General features: G+C 48.0%; 1 protein-coding gene across 3 annotated transcripts in view; it reads left to right on the forward strand.

The window, feature by feature from the left end:
* The window catches only part of KANSL1 (KAT8 regulatory NSL complex subunit 1), a 73,597-nt gene that overhangs the window by 39,611 nt on the left and 18,364 nt on the right, over positions 1 to 15,622 (forward strand). For all 3 annotated transcript variants that reach the window (XM_042053269.1, XM_042053178.1, XM_042053357.1), the window contains exon 3: positions 11,916 to 12,057. In XM_042053269.1, coding sequence (XP_041909203.1) covers positions 11,916 to 12,057 — 142 coding nt within the window. The remainder of the gene's footprint in view (positions 1 to 11,915; positions 12,058 to 15,622) is intronic.

Here is a 15,622-nt window from a genome sequence, read left to right on the forward strand (position 1 = left end):
TGTTGCAGAAGATGGATGAGAGCCCTGGGTCAGGATTCCACAGTGGCAGTGTCCTATTCCCTAAGGGAAGGTCTTTGTGATGTAGTAAATAAGTATTAGATTCCCACCACAGACATACAGACATGGACTCTGCTATCAGCTTCTTGCTTTTCTTCCTTTTTGTTTGTTCTTCACTTTTCTCCCTGGTCAGATGTGGACTTCCTCCTTGGAGCCTACCTGGAGTTAATCCCTTAACTCTGCCCTCAGTGATAGTTCCTGTGTTCTCTCTGGTGGGCTGGTGCCGTTTGGCTCTGTAGGAGAAACGCATCTGCACATGTGTGACTTTATGTATTTGGACTCTCCAGTGTTCATCATCCAAAGTCCTTGTGTAAACTTTTCATTCAAGGAGTCCTTGAGGACGTGGCACCGGCAGGGGTGTCCTCGTCAGGCTCTCACAAGGTCCCATGCAGCAAACATGATTTGTGATTTGGATGGTTCACATCCAAATTCCGGCATTCAGTTTGTGAGCATCGGCCACCTCAGCTCTGCAGACTCACCCAGATTCCGCTTCCTTCCCTCCAACGCTTGTGTGCTCTCCGAGTTTGAATTACCCCGTGCTCTTTTTCAGCCAAGTAAATAGGGGATCTGTAAGTTTAAACTTGTCAGCCCACAGCAAGTAGCAGAGGCCTCCTGTGGCTAAAACTGTGTTTGGGGGAGGTCCTTGTTTTACAGTGCACCGAGTTGTGTTGAAGGATGGTTTGGCAGCATGGGACTGGAGCAGGGCACAGGTGAAGCTCCAGCAGGAGCTGTGCTCTGCTTGTCCCCTCCCAGACATTTATGCCAAGAGCGTTTGGTCCTTGTCCCAAAGGGCAGGGCCTCCCCCAGGGTGGGTGGGAGGATGTGACCCACAGGACTCAGCTGCAGCCCTCAGATGAGTTGCCAAGTGGAGCCTTGGCTCCTTTTTGTCTCCATCACTTCCTAGCAGATCATCCAGAGTTTGTTCAGCTCCAGCATGTGCCACCTCTACCGTACGTTGGGTGAAATACTCCTCCTTTCTACTGTCCAGAAATTGCTGGGGTTTAAAATTGTTTCTGACAAACACGCTCAGAAGTTAGTATGGGCTGAAATAGTGGCTCTCTTAAACTGTGCTCTGTGGGACCGTGCAGAGGGATTTGCAGATTCATTAAATGAGATTCATTAAATGATGGAAAACTTGATAAAGGAGCCAGGAATGCCTGAGAAATTCATGGGTGTTGACAGACGTCCACTGGTGCCAAAGCTGTGATGAGGAGTGGAGGGAAGTGACATGATGTGTCGAATGTGGTTGAATGCAGATGAGATGGGAAGCTCCCTGAAAACCCTTCATTAGTGGCATTCATTAGTGGCCAGAGTTGCTCTTCTGGAAGATTCTTCGACCTGGTCAGAGCTCAGCCCTTTCTTGGAAAGCAGAGATGCTCTTTTGTATCTCCCATTTGATGTTTGAATCCAGTGTTTCTTCAGTCCTTTGTGTGCCAGAGCATTGCTGATAAAAGGGGTTTCACGTGGCCAAACAATGCAGATTGTGCCTTTCTTCTCATGGAAATACAACTGGATTTTACAGCCTTATTTTGGCCATCTCCACCCACCCCCAGGACAGCTCTGCCCAAAGCTCCTTCCTCTGGTGCCCCAAGTTTACCTACCCCAAACCAGCAGCTTCCCCTGCATCCACAGGGATCTCGGTCTCAGATTTGATCCAGTGCCATGAAACCTTTCTGCATCTTTGCTGTAGAACACAATTGCTAATTCCATAGTTTATATCTTCTGATCTGCTGCCTCTGGTGCTGCCTGGCCGCAGTTAAGTAGCTGGAAGCAGCTGCCCTTCTCCCTGCCCGTGCCATCCTGATGCTCCATGACCCCTTTCCGCGGTGTTTCTCTGGCTCCAGGCAAAACCAAGCCTAGCGTGACTCACATCAGTCTCCTCTTGTCCCTCTCCCTTTCCATTTCTCTCTGGACTTCTTCCAAGCTCCTGTGCTATACAGCAGTCCTTCAGCCAGGATTATTTTATCCCATTTCTTAGATAAAGGGCTTGGAGGCCAGAAATGTGTTACTTCTGTGTTAACTGGAAGAGCTCTTTGGGTTGAGAGAGGAAACTTTCCTTGGATCGATGCCTGAAATAGCATGGCTGCCCCTTCCCTTGACTAAATGACCTTCAGATTTAATATTGATGTGTAGCTTCATTCTCGTGCTGGTTTAGACTGAAGGGTCTTTGCTGGGGGCTGTGCTGAGAGAGGCCTGGGGAGGGACTTGTGCTAAGAGGGGCTGCAGAGGAACTGAGCACAGCACCACAGAGAGTATCTGGATCCAGTAGGTGTTCTCTGTCCCTAAAAGCCGTGGTGTTCCTGTTGCTTTGAACAGCGATGACCTCCCCGTGCTTCGAGCAAAAAAAGAAAAGGAAATTTCATTTTTCCTACAACTCTGAAGCTACTGGGATTGAAGGCTTGGAAATCAGGGCAAGCCCCTGAGTGAGTGGGCCTGAGCTGGGATTGCAGCTTGCTCCCAGTGCTCTCCCGAAGGCTGCAGATTGCCGCTCCCCTGGAAGGCAGGGAGCCTTGGGACTGCACCTGCTGGGTGAGTTCATACCGCTGATGCAGTTCTGCATTGATGTTGCTCTGCTGCTTCAGTGTTCCCTAAAATCCGGGATTAGTTCTCCCTTACTCCAAGCCCGGTCCATTTCAGCCATTTTTGGCACTGCTGGGAACTTCTGCTTCCACTGGAAATCTTCCTTGGCTTCTGCCTGGTTTGTCCTGATGTCACTATGTGGTCCAAACAAATGTATTTTTTAGAATCATAGAATGGTTGCAAGGAACCTTAAAGCTTATCCAGTCCCACCCCCCTGCCATGGGCAGGGACACTTCCCACTAGACCAGGTTGCTCCAAGCCCCGGGCCTTGAACATTTCCAGGGATGGGGAGTCAAAAACTCTCTGGAGTTCTTGACTGCTGCCTTTGTGTGAGCTTAAAATCCTCCTTGCTCTAATGAACTGTGAGGAAAACTGAAAAAAACCTTTTTAGGAGACTTTTGTGAGGAGGATTTAGAGCTTTTGTGTTCCAGGTACAGAGCAGAGCGTAATTTTGTGATCTCAGAGCTGTGTTCAGGAACACAAACTTTGTGTCGGAATTCTGCATTTGGAGACATGTTTGCAGAGCTCTCTCCTCTTCCTCCCAGGACATGAAAGAGCAGATAAGGAGGGTGAGGTCATCCCAGCTGTGCAGAAATTTCCCAGGCCTCGAGCTGAGCCTGTTTCAGTGTAATCACTTATCCTGAAGTTTCATTTTGATCTTGGGCTGCAGAACCTGTGGAGTTAAACAAAAGCCCCCCTGGTCCCCCTGAGCCATGACAAAACACCCTTTGACCTCAGGTCTTAACGGCTGCATAATGAGAAGTAAAGAGACTGAAGCTGCTTTTTTATCCCTGGAAAGATGGGAGTATCCAGTGCTGCTGCCTCCTCTCTGTCAGTGCTTACTGGGTGCAGTGGGTGGGTGCAAAGAGGAAGAGTCTATCTCCTGCAAGATAAACTAAGAGGAAACTGAAAGCAGGTTTTATTTGTTCCCCTGCTCACTTCCATCCTGGAGTGACGGTGATCAGAAGTGGCTGAGTTGAAAAAAAGTTTCTGCATCCTGTGTCAGTGTGTAGTGAGCTCCGTTGTTGGGAGGTTTGGTAAATACTGAAGGAATAGTCAATTCCCCTCTTGCAAGGAAGAATTCTTTGCTTTGAGATTAACTCCGCTTTTTTCTTGAATATCTTATTGTGAGATTGTTTTGCTGGTGCTGCCCAAGTGGGGAAGCTTTGGGACACTGAGACAACTGTAGCAGTGCTTGTTTAGATCAAGTTGAGAGCAGCACAATCAGGAAATGCCTTTGTTGGTGCCATTCGCCTTACGGTATGAGCTGGAAGGTTTTAACATCCTGGAGAACCATTCCATAAATTCTGCCTTCAGTAACCCTCCTAAACAATGAAAACACGTCCCAAATAAGTCCTGTCCTGACACGGTGTTGTGTTAGTGCTGCTCACCACAGCTCAGAGCTACTGTCCTCACCCTGGCAATAATTTCATGTAGTTTCTGTATTACGGAATATTGATTTACTGTGGAGCATAAAAATGTGCCATGCTCAGCAGAAGGGCCTCTCCAATTGTTATGCTCCAGGAACACTGCTGCTCAGGAATGTGAAATAAATTTTCCCTTTTAACAATGGATCCTGATTTGCATAGTCTCTATTCTTGTTCCCCCAGGGACTGTGGCACTAATGGGCTGCAGTGAGCGCTCCCCCACTTGGACACTAAACTCCTCTACTTGCACGCATACAAAGGGCTTTGCTGTGGTACAAGTGTAATAACTTTTCAAACAGTTTACTCCGTGCCGTAGTTGTCTCCTCTCTGTTGTGCTCTCAGTTTAGTTTGAAGAACATAGAATGCTGAACACCCCCTTCCTTCTCTTTGATGTTTTAACTGCATTATTTTCAGGGAAACTTGTTCTTCAGCAATCCAGAAAGTCACATTGTCCCATGCTGCCAAGTGTGAGGTGATCTCATGGTGCTGAAGGGAGACCAGGAGCTGGGAAGTGGCTGCTTTGCTCTTCTGGTGCTTTGCTTTGGCAGCAAGCAGAGCTTTAGGATGGAGTTGCAGTATTCAAGATAATGGCTTGTGGTTGTTGCTGGTTGTGCTCATGATGTGTTAGTGGAGATGTCAAACCCCTGTCGTCACTTACTGTATCTTCTTAGTGAACAGGAGTTGCTGGTCCTCAGCTCTTGAGTTTGCCAGAAGAAAGTTATAAATCTCTTGGTGAGATCCTGCGTTTAATGTGAAGAGGAGAAAAAACGAAGAGCGGAATTTCCACTGACTTTGTGCTTCTGCCACTTTCTGCTTTCTTGTAGAAGAATTTTAACTCCTAATGAAAACTGAGTCTAAGAAGGGTAATGATTCTCCTATGCAACCCAGGCCTACTGGGAGGCTGCTGTAAGCAAAATTATAACCTTGATAAAGACCCTTACTCAGCAAAAAGAAGGATATGCTCCTGGAGGATGTTTGTTGTAAACTGGAGCAATTGTATTTTAGGCATTTTGAGGGAAAAGTAGGCGTTCTTGGTTCATAGTTTGTAATGTTGAGAATTGCATCTTAATCTGAGCATTAAGGGAAAAAATCACAATGAACTGAATGCAATTGGAGCAAACTTTGGTGCCTGGTGTAGTGTCACCTTCTCATTCCTGGGTTTAGCTGCAAGGGAGTAAGAAACTGCCTTAATGTCTGGAGTGATGGTGATCAGGCAGAATCTGCACAGGGGCAGTTCGAGCTGCTCTGCTCTGCCTGCCTCAGCGCCTGTGAGCATGTGGAGAGCTCTACTGAAAAACGGGTCCAATAAATTCTCTTAAAACACAGTATTTTTCAGCTGACTGCTCTGCTGTGCCTCTGGAGAGTTGGTTTTCCTGGTGTAACAGGCAGCTTGTAGTGACCACGCTCTTTTGATCCCACACTCTTCTGATCCCACACTCTTCTGATCCCACCTCCCACCTTGCTCCCTTGCCTTCCCCTTCTCTCCCCACACCTTTGTCCATGGGTGCTAAACAGGGTTCAGACATGGCCAAAAGTACTTGCATTGGCGTAGCCGAAAGAATAAAATCCGAATTTTTGGCTGTTGTCACAGAACAATTGTCGCTGCTAAGGGCTCAAGAGCAGCTAGAGCTGGGAATGGCTGTTTTTCAGACAGTCAGCTGAATAAATGCTTGGGGCAGTGCATAAATGTCATGGTGTAAAGATCTGGGGCACTTGGATTTGAATTAGCACAAAAGTACTTCTGAGACACCATTCTGCCATTTCCAGGCTTTGGTGGGAGCTGCCGCGTGTTCCTCTCGAGGTTCATGTGTTTCCACTGGGATTGTGGATGGGCTGAGAAGGGCCAGCACAGATGGGGAGTGACTCAGCATCCCCGTGAGTCACCCTGGGTGCTCCACGGCAGGATCCAGACCCCGAGGCCCCGGGGATGAGATGCTGTGTCACTGCACACCAGCCTCGTATGGCACCTGGGGCTGTGCAGTTTCACCTTCACAGAACTGTGGAATCCTCTCAGTTAGAAAAGACCTCTAAGACCGTTTAGTCCAGCCTTGGGCAGTGCTCTGGAACTGCTCTGATACGGGACCTTAAGTCCATTCGTGCGGCACAGCCAGGCCCTGAGCGTGGCACAGGGGGCGAGGACTGATGTCACAGTTTCTGCAGGTGCTGGGGGTGGTGATTCACAGCCAGCAGTGTTGCTCTGAGCTAAAAACAGGAGGTAAATAAAATGGTGTTTTCTTGTTTACTGGTGAGAAACCGGGTACAGCTTGTGTGCTCCGTGTGTCTGTGTGTGTCTGCATAGAATTTGCCTGGTTGTTCCCTGCCCACTTACTGGGATTCCTCTAAGTGGCATATACTATTTTTCGAAATACTCTGTTTAAGGGAAATCATGGAATAGATGATAATTAGAATTAAATAGAACAGTGGAATGGTTTGGGTTGGAAGTGATCTCAAAGATCATCCAGCTCCAACCCCCTGCCATGGGAAGGAACACCTGCTATGCCAGGTTGCTCAGAGCCCCATCCAGCATGGTCTTGAGGGTAGTTCAAGGAAGAAGGGTAATTTAGTAGGATGGCTTGGTTTAGTTCCTTTTCTGAGGACACTTTGTGAAAGCACTTGCATGCCAGACATTTAAGTCTTGTGAAGTTAAGCCTGACCTTGAGGTATGGAGATGATGATGTTCAACAACATAAATAATCCCCTGACTTTTTACTCAGGGGAAACTTTCTCAGAGTGGATTCCAGTGTATTTTCATTATGCAGCTTCTGAAGTAGTTAAACTTGTGAGTCACAGGACAGTGTGTGAGTGGTAGGATGAGTTGAAGGTGGCTTTGTAGGTTCAGGTTTTTCGGTGCCATGAGCAGGTTGGGGGGTCTCTGTCCCCCCACCTTGGCAGTTGTTTCGCTTTGGTATTTTTCATTTCCCTCTTTTGTTTCCCCATCTGTAGGCCTGTTTGAGGATTGAGTTTTGTACTCATCCATGGGTTTCCTTGCATCCTTAGGCTGCATTTGCCTTGCACTAGGAAAGGATTTGGGGATGTTCTGGGGAGAGAAACTGCCAGGAGAGTGGCCTGGGGGCAAAGCTTTGGCTGCAACAGTGAGAGGGGAGAGTGGGGAGAACACAATGAATGAACTCCAGTTTGGAGCATTCCCTCGGGATGAGGGGCTGTTGGGACATGTTAGGCCGTGGGCTGGACACTCCTTCTGCAGCTGGGGTAGTGGAAGTTTGGTTTCTGCTGAGTTGCCACAGGCTGTGATTTCTGGTTGTGCTGTGATTCCTGTGCAGGAGTTCAGGCATCTTTGAACAGCTGCCTTGGGCCACCTTTTTTTTTTTTTTTTTTTTTTTTAATAGAAATGAACTAAAGATGCAAAACCAACCCTTGAATACCCTGATCCGGGTGGTTGCTGGGGGGGGTGGGCATGGTTTCGATGTCTCTCCCTCAGCAAAAGGGGGGGCAACTGGGATGAGCTGTGTTGGAATGCAGATCATGCTGGTCCCTGGGCTGCTGGCCTCTGTCTTGGGCAGGAGCTTGGCTTAGCCCTTCTCGTGCTTTAGGATTTGTGCTCCCAAGTTTTCCCTGAGCAGTGGGGGTTTTTCAGTGGAAATAAGTCTTCACTCCCAGGCTCTGGAGGTCCTGGGTTTGTGTGAATATGGGAATGAATGAGCTGAGGGGAGGTTGGAAGGAGATTCAGCAGAGTGCCGAGCACATGCTGGGAATAGAGAGCCCTTCAAAGCTGATGGTTCTGTCCAGGGGTGGGGGTGGGTGTTCAGCTGAACAAATTGTTCACTTTGGCTTCTTTGCAGGCAGAAATGTTACAATCAGCTAATGAGATTGTTCTCGAGCCTTGTGGGGTTTTCTCTTCTTCCCTCGGAGTCGTCATGAGAGTGGGTTTGGCAGAGCTTTAACTCTTGCTCCACACGCTGATCTGGTTTTGCATCGATCCAAAATAATAATAATTAAAAAAGGATAAAAGCTTGGTGAGCTGAAGAATGAATGTGATTAATACATGGAGCAAAGTGGAAAATAGCAGCTGAATGGGGTTCAAATCTCTTTCTTTAGTGAGGCACAGTTAAAGGTTACAAGAGCAATTTTAAAAATTGCGTTTGTGTATTGCTCGAGGATAATGCTTAGAATTGTCTGTGTGAGCAGGGCACATGGGTGTGTCACAGTCACAGAATTCCGGGATGGCTTGGGTGGGAAGGGACCTTAAGGCTCATCCATTCCCCCCCCCCCCCCAGCTGTGGTCACCTGGCAGGCATCTCCTGACTCCCAGTGCTGCAGCCTCACCCAGTGGGCAGATACTGGCTGTCTTATTGAGGAAAGGTCCCATCCTGATGCCACGGTGAGGGTCCTCCAGGGAAGGGGCTGACACCTTCCCAGTTTGCCTCTGGAAGGTGAGGGAGGCTGAGCTGTGTGATTTTGGGGGGAAGGTCTCAAACCCCTTTGAACCACTCTTTGGTGATTTTTTCTGTCCAAAGCTGTGTAGGAAAGAGGGGAGTAAATACAGCATGACCTCTGCATTGGAAGGTGACTGCCTTCCAGGGGACAGCAAAGCCCCTGGGAATATTCCAGTACAGAGTAGAGGAGGGAAACCATATGGAAAGTGCCTGGAAAGCTGGAGCTTATTGCCTCACGTTGTGGCATTAATCTGCGAGCGTCCGAGGCTCTCGGAGCTGCCGGGTGCCCCGGCTGTGCCGCCTCCTGGCATCCCTGCCAAAGGCATTCTCTGGTTCCCAGCGAATCCCTCCCATGGCTGTTCCAGCTCTCAGTCTGCTTGGCTGCCTGCAGAGTTTCTCAGTGTTTCTGTGTTGTGTTTCTCTCTCTTCTGACATCGACTGTTTCTTCCAGTGTGACCTTTTATTCCTCATTTAACATCAAGATGGTTTGGGTTTGCTCAGGTGCTTGGAGTGGCAGAAACAATCTCCCTCCAGACCCCAGTGGCCGTTTCTCGTTCATTCTGCTGACTCCTGGAAGTGGTTCTGATGATGTAGTTCCCCTTCAGCCTGTAACTTTCCAGTCTGAAATAAGTTCTAGCTCCACGGCAGCTCCATGTCATTGCCAGGATGGTTTAGCAGCAGCTGGTGGATCTGCTCTGCTCACTTTGCAGCTGGGCCTTTAGTAGGGCAGTCTCCTGGTGAAAAATAAGTCTGCTGATCTCTAATTCCCTCAGTTTGTTGGGGCTGTCTCTGTCTGGTTGGAATTCAGCTGCATGGACTCAGCAGAAAGCAGCATGGACTGGTGGGCGGATAGGCTGACTGAGGGTCTGGAAGCTGAGATTGAGATTGGATATTGGGAAGAAATCCTTCCCTAAGAGGGTGGTCAGGCCCTGGCACAGGGTCCCCAGAGCAGCTGTGGCTGCCCCATCCCTGGAGGTGTCCAAGGCCAGGTGGGACAGGGCTTAGAGGCAGCCTGGACTTGTGGAAAGTGTCCCTGCCATGGCAGGGCGTTGGAGCTAAGTGACCCCTATGCCAGGGCCTAACCACCCTCACAGGAAGGAATGTCTTCCCAGTATCCAGTCTAACCCTTCCCTCTATCAGTTTGAAGCCGTTCCCCCTTGCCGTGTCACTGCGTGGCCTTGTACAAAGTCCCTCTCCATCTTCCCTGTAGACTCTGTTCAGGTTTAGAAAGAAAGGAGTGGGTTTCCCTCTCCCCCAGAGCAAGTGGAGGTTTTGGATTCCCAGTGGTCACTGCAGGACATCACACTCTATGTTGTGCACGGTTGCTCCTTTCTAATGCTAGATGAGAAAAGAATAATTTTCACAAAATGCTTATGGAGACGTTAAAGCTGAGGAATATCCATAGGTCCTTATCCTGCAGCTGATCCCCATGAGGGGAACATCCATCCCAGGATGTTGCTGGCAGCACCTCGCAGGGAAGGGTGGGACCAACTGGGAAAGGCTCAGTTCTAAATATAGAGACACACTACGCTCGGTGCTGTTTTGGAAAGTGTGGCTGAGCCATCATTCTGTTCTTCCCCTCCTCCACTGCTGCCGCAGGGTGTCAGAGGATGAAGTGTACATTACTGTGTTTCGCTTTCTTGGGTTATTTTTGGTTCAAATCCAGTGGGTTTTTCTGGGGTAGGATGTGTCCTGATTTTAAGGTGAGGAGCAGGTCTGCTGCTGCTTGTGCTGCCATGTCACTTAGGAAACCAAATGGATTTAAAACTATTTTTTTCATACTTAATCTCAATTTCTGTGTAATCTGAGCAAAAGAATGGGTTGTATTTAACAGCACAGGCCAGCGTTCCAGCAGGCAGAGGTGCTTTGTAATGTTGGGAGAAGCAAACCAGGGAATTGGCACTTGCGATGTGCTCTCAGCAACATTTGATTCTAAAAACTTACTTCTAAAAATAATTCCCAGCACTCTGTGGATCCCCAAAGAGCAAACTGCCAAATTCAGGCTTTACACAGGGAGGTTTTTCCAGAGAGAAGGGCTTGAACTCCTAAAGGTGTTTTGGAAAAGGTCTTGGAGCAGGTTGGGAGGGCAGAAGGCAGCGTTGCCTGTTCTGTGGGAATGTGGCCTCATCCACAGTGGCTCTGCAGGGACGCCGCCCGTGCAGCCGAAGGTCCAGCAGGAATATGGATGACGTGTCTTGTTCTAAGTGCATGGGTTTTGCTTGCAGTTTGAAGCAACCAACTCCTCCTTTTCAGGGTATTTCTATTAGTTGATTTGAAACTGGTAATAACCCTGGGACTTTTTTGTATTTATTTCATTTTTAGGCAAGTGCATTTGCTAGCAGTTATGCCTAAATCGGGGCAGAGGCCCAGGAGGTGCAGATTTTTCAAAGAACTTGATGATTTCTGCTCCTTCCCATCTCTGCAGCTGGGGCTGCCTCAGTACAAAACCTCATTTACCACGTGCTGCTTCTGCTGTAGTGGCTGGTTTCAGCTCTGAAATGGGTTAATCTCAGCAGAAGACTTTCTGGTTTGATTTTGGAGGAAACATCTGGACGTTGCTGTGGCTCTCCTGCCCCACATGCTCTGGCTGGTTCAAAATTGCTACACAGAAGGAGGGGGAGATGGGCAAAGGGAATTATTTGGTGATTAATTTCTTAATTGCTAAGCATCCATATGTGGCAAGGGCTTTGTGCAGCAACACTGGATTTGTCAGCACTTTCTGCTGATGCTTTGTTTCCACACCATGTCGGGGCTTTCTTCCTTTCCGGGCAACCTTAATATCTATCCACAGGAATCAGGATGCTTAGGATATATTTTCGTGATATTGTGGCTTTTAATGTGGAGAGTGGAGCCGTGGATTTATCCCTTCCTTACCATCTTTGTGTTCCTTTCTGGCCTGGAGTGTGTTGCTTTCTGGCCAGCAGTAGGGATTGAGGGTGTTTTGATGACAGTTGATGTTATTTTCTGGCTTCTTTATTTGCTGGGTCCATCCATCAGATGCAGAAATCAGGTCTGCATTGCTGTTGCCTGCTCTGTGCTGTGCAGGACCTCGTTGCAGGGGAGCAGCTTGTGCAAGGTTGGCCCTGTTGGTCCTCTCCAAGCAGTGGTTTTACTTTCAAACCCCAGCAGGGGTGGTTGTGAAACTTGTCCCTGAGGTTTAATTGTGGCCACATGGTATGAGCTGCTGTTCAGGTCGATTTGGGGACTGATGACAGACTTTTTTTTAAAGATTTCAGTCACTGGAATGTGACTGAAGATGTTGGAATATTGCTCTGCAGAGACACGGTCCTTGCAGCACATCTGTAATTCCTTGGTAATTATTAGCAGTGAGATGGTATCAGTTCTGCCATCCAGGATGGAGCTTTTGATCTGTCTGTCAGTTCTCCTTGGATTTTTGTGGCCTGTGTAATTAAAATCACACTCAAAATAATCCCCCTTCCCCTCTGTGTTGTTGCAGGAGGCGAAGGGCAGAGTGGAGATGGGCAGCAGACCGTGCCGCCATCGTCAGCCGCTGGAACTGGCTCCAAGCCCACGTCTCGGACCTGGAATACCGAATCCGGCAGCAAACGGACATTTACAAGCAGATTAGAGCCAATAAGGTGAGGAGCAGGATGCCTTTGGGTGCCTGTGGTTCTGCTTTGCCTCCTCATGGCTCTCTCTGACACCAGAGAGTGCGGATGCAAAGTCTGATGCTTTTTCCCCCCTGCCTCTCTCCCAAAACAGATTGCAAAGCTGTGACTAATTGTAATGCAATTTGGCATGGGCTGTGTGTAGTTCCTGTCCCTGGTTCAGTACAATAACGTGAAGGGAGCAATACCTTACTCCAGAGTCAGTCTTTGGTGCCGAGCAGAGCTGGTGCTGTTGCATGTGTGACACTGTTCCCCATCGCTTAAACCTTTCTCTTTTTATTTGATATTTTTTTAAAGCCTTCTGATTCTTTCTTTTTGGGAGTAGCAGAAGATGGGGATAAGAATAACTGAGACTTAGTGGGAAAGGGAGTGGCCTGTGGAGGAAGTTAGTTCAGAGGCTATCACCCAGCACAGGCTTAAAATTGAGTCTGTTTCGTGAAAAAGATCATTTCTTGGTGCTGACCTTTCTCTATGGAAGGAATTATTTTTTTAGAGTTGCTCTCAGATGGTGGGAGAATGGGGGAGAGCAGAGAAGGGATGAGGAAGGGATTGTTATGGAGACTTGTTCAGGCATGCGCATCTAAATGTCAGGCCTTGGAGGGAGGAATGTCTGGAGTTTGTGGCAAGAAGGCTCCTGGTATTGCATCGACTGAGAGATCCTCAGGAATTCAGTCTGGCAAACGCCTTTCCCAAGATGTGTATTGCTCGGGGGTGGTGGGGAGAGGCTTCCAGGGGGTAGAAAGCAGGGGAGGGAGACTGGACTTGGATGCAGCTGTGTAGAAAAACAGGCTTAATTGAGTGAGTGAGGCTCTAAATGAGGAGGTGGAAGAGCACGGCTTGTGAGCAGAATCCATTACTGAGATTAGGGCAGAAGGCTTCTGGGAAGTGGGCAAATGATCCTTCAGAAAGGATCATCTTCCTTCTGTCTTAAAGCTGATGGTGAAGCATGGTTTAAGTACAAAATACAAAATAGCTGAACATTTATATGCTAAAAGTTAAGTAATGGAAGAAACGAGAAAACTCCTGTAGTGATGTGGAAGGTTCAGGGCTTTCACCAGGTGATGACAACTTGACAGGCTCATGAAATGGCCTGAAAATGGTTACAAGCATCCCCTGTGTTTTTATCTAAGGCTGCAGCCTCCAGGTCTGAAAGGAGGTTCTGGCCAACAGGATCATCCTCTTTGATTTTTTCAGAGCAAAACTCAACTGTGATAACCCAATACATGAATTTAAGATAAAACATACTGCTTAGGGTGCAGGGGGGATTCAAATCTTGAGTGTTTTGGGTAGTGGCTGTTCTGCCTGAAGAAGAAAAAAACAGAACCACAAGTATCACATAGCCCATCTCTGAAAGGACTTGCTGGAGATTATTCCTGCACCCAGCTGTCGTTATCTTGATGTCATTGAGCTCTGGGGTGGTTGTAAAACAGATTCTGTTTGCACCAATGAAAAACTACAGAGAGTCTTAAAAGGGCTTGGAACAAGAATAGGGGACTAAAGAAACAACCCTGTGTTTTAATAACACTCAAGCTTGTTGGAATGGATTTGGCTTCAAACTGTACAAGGAAAACAGTTAAAGAATTTGGAAAAACCTTGTTTTTTCTATCAGCATAACTTAACTCTAGCTTATTTGGCCATAAGGAGGTTAAAAGGTAGTGCTGCAGGAATTCAGAGTTCTACAAGTTCTAAAGTTCAAAGAAATTCTATTTCATTCTTTTTTAGGTCAATTACCTTTATATGTCAGAGTTTACATCCCAGTGTACCCTTCAAGAAAGACACATTGCTGTGTCAGATCAAAGCAAGGGAAGGACCAGGCAGTCAAAAATAACCCTGTGTTTTGAGGATAAACTGCTGCCTGGGTGTCTCAGCAGGAATTGTGCTCTCGGCACATTCGGATCGGCTCAGTCAGAGCCTGGTGAGATGTGGAGGAAAACACCAAATCAGGGAGCGTGTGCTCAGAGCTGATTGTAAAATACCCTGTTTCAGGCATTTAAAAATAGCAGGCTGTTGTGCCTTTGGATTGGAAGAGTGTGTACAGTGAATGTAAGGCTCTGGATGTCCATGAAGGTCATCGGGTGGTTTTGTTTCATTTCACAATTGTGCATCCTGGGGCATGGAGCAGCTCCCTTCATCCCCTGCCTTTATCCAGAGGCAGAAGTCCTTGGTGGCAGCTTCTGTTCCTGATGCCCAGCTTTCCCCACCTGCTCCTCTCGCTGAGCATACAAGAAGCCCGGGTGCTTTCAGGGGTGTCAAAGGAAGCAGTATCCTTGTTCCCAATTTTGGATTCAGTCCCAGTCTCTGCATTTTCTGGAGCTGACCAAGCTCTTTGCTGCACCATGGCCAGATGTTTCTAGAAGTAGTGCTGCAAGGTGATGGGCTGCTTCTGGAGAGGATCTTTCAAGAGTAGAGGAAAATCCCAGCAGTATTGGAGTTTAGACTTCCAGCCCCTCTCATCCACTAAACATCCTTCTGGGATGCCAGAAAACTCTAGAAAACCAACATCATGTATGTTTCAGACACCAGCTGCTTCCTCACTGCTGGCCAGAGGCCACCTGCGGTTGGATTTAGTTTATGAACGGTTTTTAAACAGTGTCCCAGAACTGCCACCATCTTTCTGGAAAGCCGTGGATGTGTTGAACAGACAGTTGTGTGAAGGCAGACAATCATCCTTCGAATCCCAGAACCCCAGGCTGGTTTGGGTTGGAAGGGACCCGGCTGCAGCCCCCTGCCACGGAGCTGCAGGTGACTTCCACTGTGTCCCATGGCACCAGTCACATGGGATTTGACTCGGTGGGCTTTGAGGGAAGCCTTGTAGCCCTGTCCTCTCTCCAGATAACGTGCCCAGGTTCCCCTCCAGGCTCACTTTGCTGTGACACACTGTGCAACCTCCAGAACTGTTTTCAGATGGCTGATCTGCCTGTTTTGATCTGAGCAGCCCCTTCATGGTTCCTTGTTTGACCAAATGCAACTCGTGGGGCTTGTCTTTGTCCTGGACTGTGTTCGTGGTCTGTAGGTTCCACCAACTCCCTAATCCCTTGCACATTTTGCCCTGCTTTGTTATAATACAGCTCAGAATATGCATAATGACAATGATTTTATTTCACTTTGTGTTGTTCCGAGAGCAGAGCAGTCCTGCCTTTAGATAAAGCTTCACTCAGAGTAAAACAGAAGCAGGACAGCATATGTTAAACCTGATAAAACAGTGCTCAGCCACTGTGCTTTGTCCTGCTAAGTTCATAGCAATGTCTTTCTTTCCTTATTGAATTTTTGTAAGTACCACTTCTTTGGGGAGGGGAGGGGGAAAGTCTGCTCTGAGTAACAAGTTTGACTGTAGATTTTTTGGCACCCACTCAAAACTGTTTGCTTGGCTGTGTTGGCCAGTTCCACTTTGTACGATGAAAGCAGTCGCTTCCTGCTCTGTGCTTCAGCAGAATGCTCCCTTTGGCTTGGCTGGCATGTGTGTCCTTGGAGCTGCTGGTGGGGAGGAGGGGAAGGGTGGGAAGCGGGACAAGCAGTGGTTCAGCAGCTTTGCCCA

The sequence above is a fragment of the Corvus kubaryi genome, unplaced genomic scaffold, assembly GCF_017639235.1.
Source record: "Corvus kubaryi isolate FWS band 111438036 unplaced genomic scaffold, C.kubaryi_AGA036_p1.0 123, whole genome shotgun sequence".
NCBI classification, from domain to species: domain Eukaryota; kingdom Metazoa; phylum Chordata; class Aves; order Passeriformes; family Corvidae; genus Corvus; species Corvus kubaryi.